The sequence below is a fragment of the Eptatretus burgeri genome, chromosome 12, assembly GCF_056783735.1.
Source record: "Eptatretus burgeri isolate ZD-2024b chromosome 12, Ebu_testis_v1, whole genome shotgun sequence".
Lineage (NCBI taxonomy): Eukaryota > Metazoa > Chordata > Myxini > Myxiniformes > Myxinidae > Eptatretus > Eptatretus burgeri.
The window spans coordinates 15,830,814-15,849,383 of NC_140972.1; the positions used below are offsets into that span (position 1 = coordinate 15,830,814).

General features: G+C 41.6%; 1 protein-coding gene across 5 annotated transcripts in view; it reads left to right on the forward strand.

The window, feature by feature from the left end:
- Positions 1-18,570, forward strand: part of CTDSPL2 (CTD small phosphatase like 2) — a 100,480-nt gene that overhangs the window by 18,723 nt on the left and 63,187 nt on the right. For 3 of the 5 annotated variants that reach the window (XM_085849664.1, XM_085849662.1, XM_085849663.1), the window contains exons 3-5: positions 6,829-7,018; positions 8,988-9,108; positions 10,857-10,994. In XM_085849664.1, the coding sequence (XP_085705790.1) occupies positions 6,845-7,018; positions 8,988-9,108; positions 10,857-10,994 (433 nt within the window). In that variant the 5' untranslated portion in view covers positions 6,829-6,844. Of the gene's footprint in view, positions 1-6,325; positions 6,377-6,828; positions 7,019-8,987; positions 9,109-10,856; positions 10,995-18,570 lie in introns of all 5 variants that reach the window. The other 2 variants (XM_085849665.1, XM_085849666.1) reach the window with 1 other exon arrangement.

Sequence of the window (18,570 nt, forward strand, 5' to 3'; positions counted from 1 at the left end):
GGCTCGCTGCCCATTGCCCCTCCTACTTTATTTCGTTAGGTTAAATAGGTGTGAGTCAGTAAGTGTTAAGGCTGGTACGGTAGCGCCTGTGATATACCTTGCAGGAGCTGCGGTACCAGATGAGGGGGCAGTGTTACGTCTGAGGGGGGGGGGTATGCATTCAAAGGGTAATTAGGATATTTAATTAGGCATGCCATGCTGTTCGAGTTGTACCAGGATCTCGATGTAATAAGTCGCAATTCAGTGGTGATAAGTTGTCTAGTAAATGTCCATTTCTTTAAGGGGGAAATGATAATTGTCACGTAATTAGATAGGGAGACGGGTTAGGGTAAGTGTGTATGCGTAAACCCTTTTAGTATTCCCTGTAGGCTTGCCGTGACATAACAGGACAGTGCTGCGGATGGCTCCGCCCCGTGATCACGATTGGCGGAAGGCGATGGCAGAGGGCCAATAAAAGGGCTCGATTGGAAGTGACGAGGACTCGAGTATAAAAAGGTTCTGTTCGGGAAAAGAAGAGGAGGAAGAGTGATAAAAAGAAAGCGTCTGGTCGAGGCTGTTGGTCTCAGAGCACGCTTTCTCGTTGCGCAGGTTCGTGCCTCGATTCGTCGTGTCTCGTGGCCTTGCTGTGCCTCGTGCCTCACCTCGGTTGGCTCTGGAGTTCTGCTGGCTCGGAGTACGGGACCGAACGGCGGGTGGACCTGCCTCCCTCTCCTACTCACATCTTGGCACTAGAACTGGCTCCCTGGCGGCTGTGAGCGGTCTTGGGCCTACACCAGGAGGTCGACACCACCAGGAACAGCACCACGGTGTCTCCTGCCCCTGACGAGCGCAACGCCAGCTCATGCGGCGCCAATCCAGTGACTGTTGCGTCGACACCACGGGCAAGCCTGACCACCAGCTACGTTGTGTGTGTGTGTGTGTGTGTGTGTGTGTGTGTGTGTGTGTGTGTGTGTGTGTGTGTGTGTGTGTGTGTGTGTGTGTGTGTGTGTGTGTGTGTGTGTGTGTGTGTGTGTGTGTGTGTACCTGGCGCCTTAGAGGGTTTGAGATTTGTCTATTCATTGGAATTGTTTGTGGTTTCCCCACGCCCGAACCCACACCACCATTCCGTCGAATCGCCCCGGATCCCTCCTCTTGCCGAGTCTTATTATTATTTCTGGTTAGAGAAATAAACATTATTAACTCAGTGAAAAGCGACTCGTGCCACCTTCCTCGTCCCGTTTGCTGTGGAGCGATTAAAACCGCCATCTTTGGGTTATAAAAAATAAACCGCCTCCATCGTTTCGGCTCATTCTACGTTGGCGGGACTGTTCAAGTCCCGTGGACGTCACAGTATTCAACCCCCTTTGCAATGACACTCCAAATTGAGCTGAAGTGCATCCAATTTCCTTTGATTATCCTTGAGATGTCTCAAAAAATTAGAGTCCTGCTGTGTAGTGGCCAATTCAATTTATCGGATATGATTTTGAAACGCACCTTTCTAAATAAGGCCAAAAAAAAAAAAAAATAGCAGTTGATTGTCTGGATTTTTTTTTTAAAGGAAGGGGGAGGCCCTTTTCATATATTTGTTATTATTTATTTTTCAAAATGGCTACCAGCTTTTGGTAATTTTCTTTTTTTAACCTCACCACCCCCTCAAAAAAAATTTACCATTATGTAACAGATATGTCAGTTTTCTACCCCCAAATAAATATGACGTAGGTCCTATACCTGACGCATCACGTACTCGTTCACTCGGCCTATTAAAAATACAATCCACAGTTCTAAATAAATGTATGGCGAAATACAAAAAAGAAACTACACACTTCGTGCATATTAAAATGATTGGCTATGCCATCCTTCTACATAGATTTACCAGTAAACATTTAATACACAGATTTGCATATGTGGGATATAAACTCGCCAGCGCTTCCTGGTCCAACCCCCCACCAGCAAAATAGGAGAAAACATCACATAGCGAGCGTCGCCCATCGATAACTGTTCCATGTCAGAGCAGACACCCACCATGAAGCCAAGGAACTGTCCGTAGAACTCTGAGATAGAATTGTGAGGAGGCATAGATCTGGGGAAGGGTATGGAACAATTTCTGGAGTGTTGAAAGTTCCCAACAGGACAGTGAGCTCCATCATTAGGAAATGGAAAGTATATGCAACAACCCAGATTCTTCCTCGAGCTGACCGTCCGACCAAACTGAGCAACCAGGCAAGAAGGACCTTGGTCAGGGAGGTGACCAATAACTCAATGACCACTCTGATAGAACTAGAGAGTTCCTTTTGCTGAGATGGAAGGACAACAGTCTGCAATAAATCACAAATCTCAGCTTTATGGGAGAGTGGCCAGACTGAAGCCACTCCTGAGATAACGGCACATGACGGCATGCCTGGAGTTTGCAAAAAGGAATGTGAAAGACAGAGCATGAGACAAAATATTCTATGATCTGAGGAGATAAAAATTGAACTCTTTGGATTGAATGCAAAGCACTATGTCTGGTGGAAACTGAGCACACCTAATCATCCAACACCATCCCAACCGTGAAGCATGGTAGTGGCAGCATTGGGGATGCTTTTCAGTGGCAGGGACTGGGAGGCTTGTAATGATAGAGGGAACAATGATGGAGCCAAATACAGGCAAATCCTTGAGAAGAACCGGCTTCAGAGTGCAAAAGATCTTAGACTGCGGTGAAGTATTGCATTCCAACAGGATAATGACCCCAAGCATATGGCCAAAGCAACATTGCAATGACTTCAGAACAAGAATGTGAAAGGCCTTGAGTTTCCCAACCAAAGCCCAGGCGTGAATCCCATTGAGAATTTGTGGAAAGACTTGAAGATTGCTGTTCACCGAGGCTCCCCATCCAACTTGATAGAGCTTGAGAAAATCTGAAAGGAAGAATGGGAGAAAATCCCCAAATCCAGATGTGCAAAGCTGATACAGACATACCCAAGAATATTCAAAGCTGTAATCACTACCAAAGGCACATCTACATGGTATTGACTCAGGGGGTTGAATACTTCTTGATGTAAAATATTTCAGCTTTTCATTTTTAATTAATTTATAAAAAATTCTGAAAACATGTTATCACTTTGGCATTGTGTAGATCGCTGACATTAAAAAAAAATTAATCCATTTGAAATTGAGACTGTAACACAACAAAATGTGAAAAAGTCAAGGGGTGTGAATACTTTCTGAAAGCACGAAATCAATTGAGGTTTGTATTTCACAGTTTACAGTAATAGAAATGTAAAAAGTAACATTTCGGAGTGGTAAAACCACTTTGATATCTGGCAGAATATATTTCCGTCCATTCGTCAATAATGAAGAAAAAGAAGAACCTCTCTACCCCAATGTGTTTAAATCTAAAGGGTTCTACTAAAGTTTTTTTTTTATTTTAATTTTTTTTTGTATCAATGTTGAGGCTGGTATGAGAGCTAACACATGTACCACAAGAGGGGTGGTGAGGGAAGGACAAAACAGTGGGTAACAGAGACATTAGGAGATCTGTGGAAGGACGAGGGTGGGGTGCACAGACAGGGTAAACAAGACTGACACTACAGGGACCTTCAGGAAGGAAAGCAGGGATTTTGAAGGAGGTGGGTTTGGGATGGATTAACTGGGGTATAAAAGACCATGGTTTTGGATGGGGGAAAATGAAAGGGCAATTCTAACATGTTTCGTTAGTTTATTGGCTTCGCCTCTTTCATATAAAAAAATGCCAAACTGATACACTTCTTTCGGACATGGGTGCGATTTTTATTAAAGTATGAGACGACCCGTGAACCCGTTGGGTTCCCGTTGTGACAGTGGCTGATAAAAAAAAAAAAATGAAAAAGATAGCTCCAGTGAACTATACCGCTGATGTTGTTTGCATTGATCAAATAATCCCGAAGAGTACTTGACTGAATTGAGAATTGATTTTTTAAAATAATTTTTTCGTTGCCCGATTTGAACGAAACTTGATACTGCACACCGCAGGAGAATGGTAAGTAAGGTGGCCCTAAAATTTTTGCGCTATCGTGTACCGTTTTGGCTGTATTTTGGGAACATGCATACATACATACATACATACATATATACATACATACATACATACATATATACATATACATACAAGATGAGAGTTTTATTAATATATAGAAATACATTGTAGCACTTACCACTGTGCTGTACACATTGTCACAGGTCGCTCACTTGCAGTTAGTACAACAAGGCTGCACTTATTTTCGGGTATTTTCATTTATGGATGCTTATCGACAGTTCGGTGATTCCCCCCCCCCCCCCCCCCAGTCTATCAACTTTGATGTCCATCGGCACGCAAAATTTCAACTTTCTACATCACCTGGAAGGTCTTGAACATTCATATCAATGAGTCAGTGAATGGTTAGAATGAGCTTTATATTGTTGCGAATTCGCGCCCGCCGGCGTGCGAACGGCCACGTGACTCAAATCGCGGCACGTCGCCCACCGGACGGACAATTCTGTTGTGACCCTCTCGGACTAACGCTGGGAGCTAGTCACGGGTGGGCCTTTCGGCCTCACCACGATCGTGCCAATCGGCCACCCGCGTGGGATAGGGTTGTTCGCCAAACTCGACCTACCTAAGTACCCACGTGGATGGTAGACCGGGCGATCGCACCTCGCCGCAGGTCGACTCCGGACACGGGCCGCTTAAGCGGTCCGTTCTGTGCTATCGGGATAACCGAGCGGTGTTATCGTTGGCCTCGACGTTTCCGATTAATTCTCGGGCGTTTTAAGCCCACTACGAACGAACCCTTTACGTGAAGCAAGATGGAGATTCAATTAAAGAAAAGACGAAGCGAAACGGGAAAACGGTTCAACATAATGCACATTTATTCCGCGGCACACGGAGAGCACACATATACAGCCAAACAGAATGCACATATATCAAATGCAACAAAAGAAACAGACGCAGAGATACTACCGACTAAGACCGACACACGGCAACACTTAAACAGTTTTACTTCACCAGACTGGCGCCGACACACATTTACTCAAAAGCAAAGGAAACAAGCCACCCTCAGAGGCAAGGGGGCAGACGGGGCCCGTCGGCCAATGTGTGCGCGGGACCTGAAGGAGCGGTCAGGTCCGCGAGACCGGGGGGGGGGGGTCCTACCCGTGTCCTCATGACGAGCCGCAAATGTGGCTGCGCGGCGGTTCCCCGACTTTGTGCTCCTTCACGGGTTTCGTTGGCACCGCTTGGAGTGGGGTGGGAACGGGGCCCCCTTTTTGCACTATCTCAGCGCGGGGGAAAGGGGGGGGATTGTTGATGCACTGGGGGAAGGAGAATGGTTGGCTGGCTTGGGTCCCGCGACGAGCGATCCCACCGTGACCTCGTCGCCGACCGCTGTCTTCCCTGCTTTGGACCCGAGCTCCTTGGACTCTTCCCCCAATTCTCCTCAGCCAACTGCAGAAAACCACCTTGACGCCTTCGCCTCCCGACTCCACTCTGCTCCGCTCTCCAACCCGACTTGACTGCCTCACAACAACTCCAACCAAAAAACGAACTCTCTGTGCAACAACTCTTTTGCGCAACAACCCCTCTCATTCGCCTCACGCTCGCCGTTTTATAGGCCGGCAGGAGAAAACAATATGCAAATTTCCGGATCAGGATCTCCTCGAGGGCAGAGCCATGCTCGCCGATTGGACGGAGGAAAAGGGGCGTGAATCTCCCCTGATCCCAGGACAGCCCGACGCTCGGTGCTCACAGGTGGTGCAGGAATGGCCGTAGAAGGAGGGAAGTGAAGGTGGTGGAGGGTTTCCGGCGGTGGCCGATGGCCATGGTGCCGTTTGGAATGGCGGTGATGCGATGTTTGCGGGAGCGAGTTGTGAAGGTAAAGGTCGTGGCTGTTGGCGTTGTTGTCTGACGGTTGGAACGTGGTTAGTTCAAAATAAAGATAGAACAGAAAAACGGCTATCTCAAAGCGTCGCAGCCCGAATGAATCACATTGATTCACTCGAAACAACGGGTTTGGGCTAACGACACAGGTACTCAAGAGATACCTCACCTGCGGGACCTGAATGGTGGTTTGCGAATTTCCACAGCCGTAACAATATATATTAGATACAAAGGTGGAGTAAACAGCACTGATTGGCTCAGAGTGTGTGCATACAGAACAAACTAGAACGGCCCTCGTTAGAACGCATACCTCCACCAGGCTGAACAGTTTACGTTTTGTATATCCCACTGATAGGCCGGATCTAGATTTGGACCTTAACCAAAATCGAATCGACTTGTTCTTGTCACCTAACCAGCTCATCCACCAAGTTTTGTCATAACTCGTCCACAACTTTTTTTTAATGTTTTCTGCAGGACAAAAAGCTCTATAACGAATCGGCATTTTACGGGGCAGCATTAACTGAGGTATTACTGTACTTGCATTTTTATGTTTTTCAAGCAATTGGAATGATGGTTTATAGGGTGGTCTTCGTCTATATGTGAGCTCTGGTGAAGATGAAAATTTATTTGCATTTCTTTTAGGGTTTAGAAGCCTTGTGTTGGCTTAATGGTTATGGTGGCTGGCTTAAGATCTTAAGGTCTTGAGTTCAAGCCCCTGTCAAACTGTTGAATTAAGACCAAGTGGGTTGACTCAACCTGTCATCCTTCTGAGGTCGGCAAAATGAGTACCTTTGTGTTGATAACAGGGGCGTTGCATCAGTGGCACAGTCATGCCCCCAGAAAATGATACAGCCAAGCAGCCACAGGCTGCATACGAATAAAAAACTATTAAGGTTTGAATGGCATTGCACATGAATGTGTCATTGTTGAAAGGCAACGAGGTAGTAGTCGTGATTTGGGATTGATTGTGTGCCCAGGTGCTGAGTGGTGAAAATGAAGCTTCGTTCTCGCGGCGTTTCGCCACCCCACCAATCCGCTTATGTGTGCCCGTCGATCGCCATTAAGAGGAAACGTTCGGAGGTGGAAGAGAGCCCAGCTGCCTGCCGGAAAGAGCCAGCAGGCCTCATTGCGTCTATCAAGCGTCTCATTCGAGTCAGTACGCCAAAGGTAGTTATTTTGGGTTATTTTTGATGGTCGTTTTGTTTATGTGAAAATTTTATTCACGCTTGTATGTAGAATTATTTATTTTAGCATTATCGTCCATTCTCACTCGAAAGTCATCATTGCAAAAAAAATATTATATTAAAGTAATTGAAACTGTGACTATCATCACAAATTTAAGAGTAATTGTACATGATGCTGCGTTGGAGCCTGGGGAGTAACTGCTGAAAACTATCTGTCTGGGTTCTGCCTGACATCTTTGTTTCTTTTTTCGTTCACACTTTCAATTTTTTTTCTTTACTTCACAATTATCTTTTCATTCTAATTATTGCCTCTTCTTCTCTTTCATCTCTTTTCCTCTCTATTCCTATCTTTCGTTATCTATCTCTCTTAGGAGAAATGAATTATTGCAGAAAATTTTCTGTAAGGTTCACTTGGCTGAGCCTGAATGGGTTTGAGGGTTGTGGAGTGGCTGCTGAAACCCGAATGCTATCCAGGTTCCTCCTGATGACTCCATCTTCGCTCTTTACTTCTTCGGGTTCCTTCTTGGTCTTCTGTTTGGTTAAAATAAATATTATATACTTCTGGTGCAGCACCGACTGAAGTGAGCAGATCTCTTGATAAACATGACAGCCCTCTATAGAATAGGTCCTACTTCAGTGTTGTGTAAATATGAGAGGACAGTATTACATTTTCAACCTTTTATGGTCCAGCTCGCTTGGAGATAGCACCTTCCACAAACATGTTTCTGTCAGTTTGGTTGCCATCAGTACTGAGCAGATCTACTCCCCTCTCGCATCCCAAGTGAGCGTGCCACACCTCCTTCATGTCTTCTATCAAATACACTCCTTCACTGTCACGGGACCAGGAAATGTCCCACACCGGCAAATGCCACATAGATTTTTGACCAACAAGATATAATAGTGCGTGCCATACACTATCCTGTCTGTCGTGTACAACAGTCGATCTGAAGAAGCATTGGTAATGAAGGTAATTAAAAGAAGCATAAACTCTTCTGGTTATGCACAGACTCACAAAGCAGATTATGCAGCTTCTCGTTAGAATAGGTTATTCTGTATGTACTGCAATGTTTTGTTGGAATGAGAGCATTACTTTCTCAACCTTTTATTGAGCAGCTCCTCCAGGGGGAGCATCATCCTCAGACATGTTTCTGGCTTTGTCAGCCTGCTCATAGCCAGAATATTTAAACGTACTTTTAGTTGTAATAACTATCCTGACTGCTTTTCCAGAAACATGGTGTCACAGTGCCATAACTATGCAGTATGCTTCTGTGACCTTGCCTCTGGTCAAAGGTGGCCCAATTTTTTGTCGGCGGCGGCGGCAGCATCATCGTCATCAGTCGGCCTTGGTCGGAATCATAGAAAGTTCCCTCTCAAACGACATGGAAAATCATTACCCATTACAGTCTCATCATGTGTTAGATTGTCAATGTTTCAGATGTGTTTGCCTCCACGACTGTGAAAAACATATTTTGGATACCATAATACTAATTCTGAGAAAGGCTTCTGTTTATCCTGGAAATGATAGCAAGTTTCTTTGTTCTTGATCTGATGGTGTCATTTAAGCTTGGTATTGTATCTTAGAACTTTGCATTGGTTATAATATGCTATGACCAGTGAATGTTTAGGTATTTTCTCAGGAGTCTTGTATGTTTCCAATCAAGTTTATTTTTTAAGACCATGGTCAATGTCCCTAGGTTTGTACCATACAGAAGTGCAGATTCTATGGTACCCTTGAATATGTTGATCTTTTTTGTTTCTTGATAGATTAAACTCCTCTATTTTATTCATTTGGATTGATGCTGACCAAGCTAATGCTGTTCTTTGATTTATATCACTGAGCTTGATCTCATAATAACATACAAATTGAATCTCAGAGGACACCTTCACTTTGAATACCCCACACAACGCTTTCCACTTTGATGACATTTGCATCACACGTTAATTCCTTCCAGGAACTGTCACCAGCGAAGAGACGTAAGCTGGATGCGGGTGATGATGACTCATTCATTTCTTCGACGCCGCAACAAGAACTTGTGGTTGCACGAACACGACGCAAGGGACAGGTTAACGGAGGTGGGTACACATAGCCAAGGGTTGTGGAAGACATTCTTCTGAAGCATGTCAAAACTGATCATCCTATTATCGGATTTTATTGCTTGTGACCATTAATTCCCAAAGCTATATCTATGTTCATTCAAGACTTGTAGCTGAACAGATTTTAAACCCTGGCTCCCAGCAAGATTTTTTAATATAAATTAAGGCATATGTGTAATATTTTTCATTTTAAGAAATAAGAATTTTTTCACCTTTAGTTTTCAACAGGTTATATTTAAAAAAGGTTCTCAATTTTCTTTCAATTTCATTTTGACATTCTCTATGATTACTCCCGCCACCAAAGGTGGACGGAGGATATGTGTTGGCCCCTGTCTGTTTGTTTGTCTGTCTATGAGCAGGATATCTCAAAAAGTTGTACACAGATTTGGTCGAAACTTGGTGGACAGATTGAGAGTGTGACAAGGTGAATTGATTAGATTTTGGTGAATATCTGGATCTGGATGCAGATCCGAGAATTTTTTTTAAAAGTGATTCTTCACCATTGAGTGATAGAACCAAAAACGATATATAACACAATTTCTCAAAACAATATGGAAGGATTCGGACAAAACTTGGTGAACAAGTTGGGTATGTGACAAGGATGATTGGATTCGATTTTGGTGACAATCCGGTTACGAGCTTTAAAAAAAAAATCTTTAGGTGATTCTTTACCGTTGAGAGATGGGGCCAAAATGATATATTGCACATCTCAAAGCGTTGTGGACGATTTGTGATAAAACTTGGTTGATGAGCTGAGTAGGTGACGAGAACAAGCTGATTAGTTTTTGGTTCAGGTCATCCTGCCTATCAGTGGGATACAAAATGTAAACTGTTCAGCCTGGCGTAGGTATGCGCTCTACTGCCGAGTGCCGTTCCCATTTGTTTTGCTTTGATTTGTGAATCATCCATGTTAATGTTTAAGATATGCTTTGTGTTTTAACGTTAATGCTTTTATGGTTGTGAATAACACACAAAAGGAAGTTTTATAATAAATAAGCCTTATGACATAATTATCTTCGATAGCAAAAAACAGGTAACCGCGAACCCATTTTATAATTGAGTACTTTTTTTTTTAAGTTGTATTTAAAAAAATATCGGTAATTCCTGACGAATTTTTCTGATTCATAGCTTCCACGTAATTATAAAATATACACTTATCGGGCTTCCACCTCTGTTACAACATCTAAACCTTGCCGTTCACATCTTTGGCAAACATCAGATTTCCTGTGCTGTTAAATCTCTTCATTCGGGGTTCAGTATTCAGAACATCTCGAGAAATCATCATATTTAATTGATGTGTTTGTTTCGAGAATATAAATAGGGATTAAGTAGAAAGCTCTGCTTGAGTGGGTTTTAATGTAGCTTGGGGCAATGTTCACTGTTCAACATGTCTATTGTGGTATTAGTCTAAATATATGGCTGTTGGATTTTCTTTTTATCTTTTGGCTGCTTAGGGAGATATGGAGGGGAGGGGTGAAGGTGAGGGGTGTAAGGAAGGCATGCTATTGCTTCACGTTTCATTTGTATATGGAAAAAAAGGTCAAATTGAGCAATTTTCATTTTTGAAATTTGAGTTTGGTTTACCTTTAACTTATAATATTTAAATTCAATGCAAATGCAAGAAATGCATTGATTCTTAAGTGCGGGAAATAAAGAATTACTTTGTGTTTGTGAAGCAGTTTGCAGCTGGGCATATGTTGATTAATGCAACTAATGTCCTTTTACAGGAGCGAGTCCACTCCCAGGGAAGGTTGTGAGACCTGATATGTTGCCAAATATTGAAAGCCAAAGCCCTCCACGTACAACACTGTTAGGAACGATCTTTTCACCTGTTTTCCATTTCTTTACATCGACTGGAAAAGATGGTAAGTATTCCTTGAATTTATCTTATTTTATTGGTTTTAAAATGTTCATTGCAGCTCATCAGAATAGTTTGGGAATAGGGCAACTTTTCCGGCAGAAGGAGAATATTCCATTCCCTGCTCCAGAAAACCTTGGTATCTAACCTGACAAAGGGGAAATTGCATTTACCTGTCTGTTATCCCTTGACAAAATTTATCAAACATAAAACTTGTTTCAACCAGCTCAAATTTTAAATGTTAAATTATCTTTAAAGAAAAGAATGGAAGAAATTACTGGTTTCAGACTGTATTACTTCCTTCTGTGAAAAAGACACGGAGGAAGCAAGGCTTTGCAGTTGTCACACAGCAGTATCTGGGCATTCATTGAAAACTAACTCCAGCTTCCTCTTTCCATTAGGAAAGAGGAAGTTGGAGTTAGTTTCTGCCACAGCTTTATATTTCATTGGGAAGTACGTTGTCTTGCCTGCCCTGGTGTGAACTTCAGTTATTAGTGTTAACAGCACTAAAAATAAACACTCAAATCAGAAACAACTTTCTTTTTTGTAAGATTATAAATCGCTAACAAATATGAGCAGTAAAAGAGAGCAATGTTATTACCCCATGCATATGAAGCGATAAGCAGCGTTAAACAATTGATTCATGTCCGTTTGTCTCTCTACGAACGTCAGTTTATGATCGAGGAACAACTTATTGAAATTCAATGTTATATTTTGAACATGAATTGGAACATGAATCGGAAAATGAACCTGCAGTGTACAGTACTTTGGCTCTGAATTTGTCCCGATTGCACATGTACAGAGAGGAGTAAGGTGATTTTTTTTTTTTTTTTTTTACTCAGTCGACCTGCGTGGCAGTCAAACAAAATTTAAAATCGTTCCAAACAGGAAACGTACCGTTTTAAGGACGTTATGAAAGGACACAAACAACAGGCACGAATAACTAATATAACGTGTTAGATAGGGTGATGTAATAGAGACTGCGTCAATGGCGGTAAATTCTGGAATTAATTTCTTTATATGACCTTTACAATCTTTATTTTATTTCAATTGAATTATATACTTGAACACTGTAGAACACAAATTGCCTTGTTGGCACTTCCAAAACCCTTTTGTTTAGCAGTACTTAGACATGTTGAATAAGGTGGTGTATCAGAGTGTCGTACAAGGCTGCTTCAATAGTGCCAAACTTCACAAATTATTTGTAACGATCTTTAAAACAAATATAAAAATACAACAAGTCTGAAGACGACGATGGTTCACGAGCGGTATTTGACGATGTAGATTGTTTCAGAAGTCAAGGATGAGACAATGTGATAATGTTTGACCAAGTTATAAAAATGATCAACATGATGTGGTACGTGTGACAGGTTATTAGCTGCAAAATGTCGAAAACCCGGTTTCGTTCAACAACTTTCAAAATTTGACCTTTGCATAACCTTTAAAGGTCACAAAACAATGTTGTGGACATTAAAATAAGGAAACAGTATACGTGTTATAGCTTATTGGAGTTAGTTCGTCGAAGAAGGTCGAAAACCCGGTTCGATTCCCACAACTTTGAAAATTTGACCTTTGTGACCTTTAAAGGTCAAAGGTCAAGGATTATGACCTTTGGTGCAAAACTTCCTCTGGAACATTCCAGGAACAACATAACGTCCATATAGGCTATATGGCATTTCGCACTCATCGGATTATCCATACTTTGATGAAATCAGCGTAAAAACAACCTTGAAGGGGATGCCATGGGCAAGGTGTTCGAGATAGAGAAAAATGGTTTCAAGACTTTAGGTGGGGAATGACCACAAGATTATGCATAAAAAATATTGTCATCCTAGCTCTCAAAGTTTGGGCGGTCGTATGATTTTTATGTCAAAATTCGAAATTTTCTAAGTTCGTGACCTTGTGACCTTGACCTTGGGACGAAAATAAAAAATCGAGTTTCGTGGGGCTATGCAGGTGCCATTGGGCTACCAAATACCGAAACCCCTGCCAGATTCGACAAACCCCCGAGGAGAAGATGCAAATTGAAATCGGCTACCCCCTAAAAACACGTTTTTTGGACGTGGCTCCACCCATAATGGGTGCACCATGCCCATTTTCAGGAAAACACAACTAGATCATGATATAAACCTCCCACCAAAATTTTGTCAGTATCGGATGAAAACCCACGAAGCTTGCTCGGGACAGACATACAGACAGACAGACAGACAGACAGACACACAACAATAACAAATATAGTGGTCACTTATTTTTTTTCGTGAACCAATAAATATACGATCTTTAAGATAGTTTAAAAAATGAAGTAAAGTTGACCCTTGCTTAATGAGCGTTTGAATAGCGAAGGTTCGCTACAACAAATGGTTTCATATCGGGCAATTCGTCGCTTAATGAAGGTTTTCATTTGCGACAACGAAGGAGCCATCCCCACAACACAATGTCTGGTGATGGTACAATGTTCCTTCCATGGCGATACGTTTTTCCCACTGAGTAATTTTGAATGGTGAGATTTTTTTCAGAAAGCTTGCGAATAATTAACTTTTCAGAATGAAAGGGTTCATACTTGGAGTACCGTGGGGTTTCTCCCGCCACCTTCTGTACATAAATTTGGACTCAAGATTGTTTTGGTTAAGTGTTACAACTACATTAACTTTATGATTGTGTTACTGTCTTTAATATGATGTAATAAAAGTAATAATATTTTAATGTCACTTGCAACTAAAACGATCATTATACCATGCATATGGCTTCGCCAGTAGACCAGAAAATTATGGTTAGGAAACAGTGTAATTTTTCCCAAAATATAATATGGAAAATGAGCTCCCACATTACATAGGTTCACTTTTCAAAGGGGTATAAATATATGTAACCCGTTCGTTAAGTGGGGGATATCATATATATATATATATATATATATATATATATATATATATATATATATATATATATATATATATATATATATATATATATATATATATATATTGGATTCGCTAGATATCCCTTATTGTCGGGTTTTCCGTCTGTCTATCTGTGTGTGTATGTGTGTCTGCAACGCGAGGCTCCACAGCATGAACCAGCAAACCGATTTCGATGAAACTTTGCCAACATGTGCAATATGTGCTGGGAATGTGCGCGTTTGAATTTTGTTGCCCAGCAACCACCCGTTGCTGTGCAGCGGCCGTAAAACCACGTACAGCATTTTCAATACGTGTCCTTCAGTTTTGAATGTAGAGAAACGAGACTTCGGAATTAAACACTTCGAGATATTTAGAAAATTTTATTACAGCCGATTTTTGATTGAGGTTTTATTTTTCAAATGGTAGTGCTTCAAAAATCGGGTGTCTATTTACCGTCATTTTTTATGAGGGGCATAGGAAAGTGGGCGGAGCTTAGGGAAAGTGGACGTGGTTGATGAAAAGTTGGAGTGGCGTAGGAAAGTGGAAGTGGTGTAGGAAAGTGGGCGTGGCTTATGAAAAATATTGTGTGGCTCAGGAGGTGTGGTCAAACAAGAGCATTGAGAGAAGTTTATCGGGTTTTCCGTGTGTGTGTGTGTGTGTGTGTGTGTGTGTGTGTGTGTGTGTGTGTGTGTGTGTGTGTGTGTGTGTGTGTGTGTGTGTGTGTGTGTGTGTGTGTGTGTGTGTCTGTCTGCCTGCAAGCAACGTGAGGCTCCACAGCACAAATAAGCAAACCGATTATTTTTCAAATGGTAGTCCTTCAAAAATAGGGTGTCTATTTACCGTCATTTTTTATGAGTGCCAGTTGGCAAAAATACGCAATAGGAAAAATCTTGCCAGACAGAGGAACAATTGTATGTGAACCAATACGTCTTGGCAATAAATCTTCGTCGGTGGATCGGTCAGAATGAAAAGCATCGTATCCAGCCCTTCGATCCTAGCGAATCCCTCGTCGCCTACCAGTTTGTACAGTGTGTATATATATATATATATATATATATATATATATATATATATATATATATATATATATATATATATATATATATATATATATATATATATATATATATATATATATATATATATATTCTTAACACTGTGTGTGGTAACGTGTTCTCTGAACTCTAGTTTGTTCTATAAATATGATTGATTTTAACATGAACATAACTTTTCCTCACTGTTTGAAACCTTCTAGTCCATTTGCCATTATTATGTGTTCCATTGTTCACCTTGTTGATGTGGAAAGTGTATGGTTTTATGATTGTTTTGAACTAACATGGGTCCATTAATAAAATTCAGGTTGGTTGCCGGGGTGGCTACCTTGGGGAACTCCTGTAATTTCATAAATTCAAGATGGCCGCTACAGGTCAGACGATGGGGCTAAGTTTTTAATCGGTCAACATATAATCCTGTGTAATACCTCTTTTCCATTTGATTTTGACATGAGGAATTCAATTTTGGGGTTATTTTTTACGTTCAGGAATAAATAGAGGTTCACATGAAATGTCCATGACTATTTTCTGCTGAAAATTATGCAACACCAATGCAAAAGTGAAGTCATGAATGGTTCACAACAGTATGTTGATAATCAGAAAGCATACACATTGTCATGTCATCATATTGGACATCTTAGGAACAGAGGACATAGAGCCTAGTAGACAACTTACGTATTGTTCATTCCCATTCATTGTACTCGTCCCCTTCCGTATCCTCGTCTCTTTCCAGTTCTGCTTCGACACTCCCTTCTTCCACTTCACTTTCACTGTCCTCCACAGTCTTGTGTGGGTTGAAGCACTTGTCACTGCAACCACAAGTGCAGTATAGCGTGCAGGATATCTTTGCATGGTGACAACTGCAACTTGCAGTACTGCAGGCCTTCCCCTCTGCTTTACATCCATACCGCACAACATCCATGAGGTCCAAAGGGGCTGGTGGAGTAGCAGAAGTTGCTGGCACTGGGATTCCATCTCTGATGTCCCATCCATATTTTGTAATGTCAAGTTCAGGTGGGGCCTGCTGATCAGCTGATTTTGCAAGTACTCTCTGTAGATGTGCACGCAAAATATGTAGGAAGAGTTTGATCTCAGTTGGAGGTAATGCCATGAGCTTGAGGGGCTTGCCAGACTTCCTTGTGTACATATAGTACCTCATCTCACTCATTGTGGTACCTTCTGGCTGACCATACAGGGCACAGAAGAATGTCCGCCCTGCTTCCATGAGCTGTTCATGGCTTGCGTTCAGCTCGCCAAGTGCGGAGTACAAACCAGGGAAGTTGCCAGCTCTCAGTGTCTTCAGGGCTGACACTTTGCCTTTGCCGTATGGGTATGACGTGGTATCTGAGCTAGTGATGTAGTGCATTCCCAAAAGCTGCAGACACTTGGGACCAAGCTGGTCACAGGTGGTGTTGATCTCCCAAATTGCTCCATCCCACCTTTCCATCTGCACTGTGGCCTGGATGTTGCACTGGTAAACCCAGTAAACCATCAATACAAAAACATCAGTGTCATCAGAGAGGATACGTATCACTCTTGCATTACATTCAGCAGCCATGAGCAGGTGTGAGATCATTGTAATGTCTGCTTCATCATGGTTGAATGCATTCTACTCAAACCCATGAATTGGTGGAGAAGCTGAGCATTGTCACCGAGAAAATGCGCAGCGGATTTCCTGAATCTCAGGACCTCATCATATGACGTTGTGAACCCATGTTCATGAAGGAGCTTTAGAAGATCATAACTGCCATGGCGGTGCAGTAGTTTGACAGCCAGTCCTAATGTTGTCTGATTTCTGGTACCTGTAACATGACTTTGAATTAACTGGCTCAGGTTTAGAGATTTCTTGGTCATTTCACCACCAGACACTAAGTCTGAAATCAACCTCTAAAGTTGGGCTTGTTACCTTGATTGTGTTGGCTTGTGTAAATTCTGAGAGGTCATAATTGGCACTGTTGTACTTGACTGAGCGTGCCTCCTTCTTGATCTGCCTTACCACAGAATCAATACTCCTCTCATCTGCATCATCCACTTTAACCATTTTCAGATGGTTAGCAATGGACTCACGGAAACCAACAATGGTAGCACATCCATCTACCTGAACTAACATAATGTCCTTACTCATGCAGTCTGTTAGTTTGCCACCAAGATCACAGTACAGGGAATGCAGTTCAACGCTATTCCACATCTTTGACCTGTCACAATTCATGCGCTCTATGACGTTCTTTAGGGCACTTTCTTCTGCAACTCCAGTTGGCAAATCAGCATATTTCGGGACTGTCATGAAACTGTTATAACAGCGTACATGGAATTTGCACTCAGCCGCAGGGAGATCAACCAAATATCCAATATGTAACTTGACCGTTCTGGCTACTTCATCATTACTTATTATGGAACACTCACTGTGCATGAAACAATTTAAGATGCTTCAATATTTCTCAAAAAGTTTTTATCTTGCCAAAACGAAGTTTTTGCAGGATATGTTAGTCAGCTTGTATGTTTTTTTTTTGTTTGTTATCTTGCCAAAACGAAGTTTTTGCAAGATATGTTAGTCAGCTTGTATGTTTTTTTTATTTATTTATTATTTTTTATTTTTTATTTTTTGTTTGTTTGTTTGTTTGTTTGTCTGTAATCACGTATAAAAAATTCTGCAGAGCACAGTTATCATTGGAAATTTTTGTAACTTCGCATATCAGAGGCCTATAGAGGTCCCTTTCAGTGCACAAAATTTTGAAGGTCAAGGTCAAAGGTCAAGGTCACTTTGTCGCAAATCAGGGGAGTCGACGAAACCCTTATTTTTTTTAGTAATTTTGATCGGATAGTCTTCAAACTTCATGGGAATATAGTTCATGGTCTGGCGCTCAGCTGATTAATTATTGGTGGCGATTGGCCTTGACCTTCATGGTTAGCACCTGAGGTCAAACATATTTGACCCCAAGGTCAAATTTTCAAGTTTTAGGAACCATATCGCGTAGTACCTCAAATTGAACACCTCGATGAGTGCTTTCTAGATATGTCAAGCTTGAGACATTATGACGTCATTTGGTGACGTTATGAGGCAAACGCATATTTTTCATGGTTACTCTGTAGAACGATTCTCATCGGAATCTCTCGTAGGCAGATATTCCTCAAGGAGTCGCTCCTGGTGGATAGCAGCTCTGTTCACCTCAGTGTGACCTTAAAGAAGTCACACGTGGTCACCTATTGGCAAGATACGGGTCACCCTGCAGGTGACATTGTTTTTATTTTTGTGTTAATCATGTTATTTTATTAATTGAACCTCAAGTGATATCAAATGCAAGTTGACAGAAATTAAAAAAAGATGAATCTTGCCATGAATGTTCATTTGGTTTGATGAGGCTGGAAGAGTGAAAGATGGACTAGAAAGGAACTATTGAACTCCCAACAAATTAAGAAATTGTGTTGAAGAGGTTTGAAGATGTCTGTGATTGAATGTCACAACCTGAAATCAGAATGCTTAGTCTCCAATTGGAAGAGAGTGGTTGGACTTTCTCAAAGCTAATTGCTTAGTTTTAGGTAGTAGATAAAATGCAATTACATTTTAATTACATTAAAAAAGTCAATAACATTGACCTTCCAAAAGTAATCAAAAAATACTCAAAAAGTTACTAAA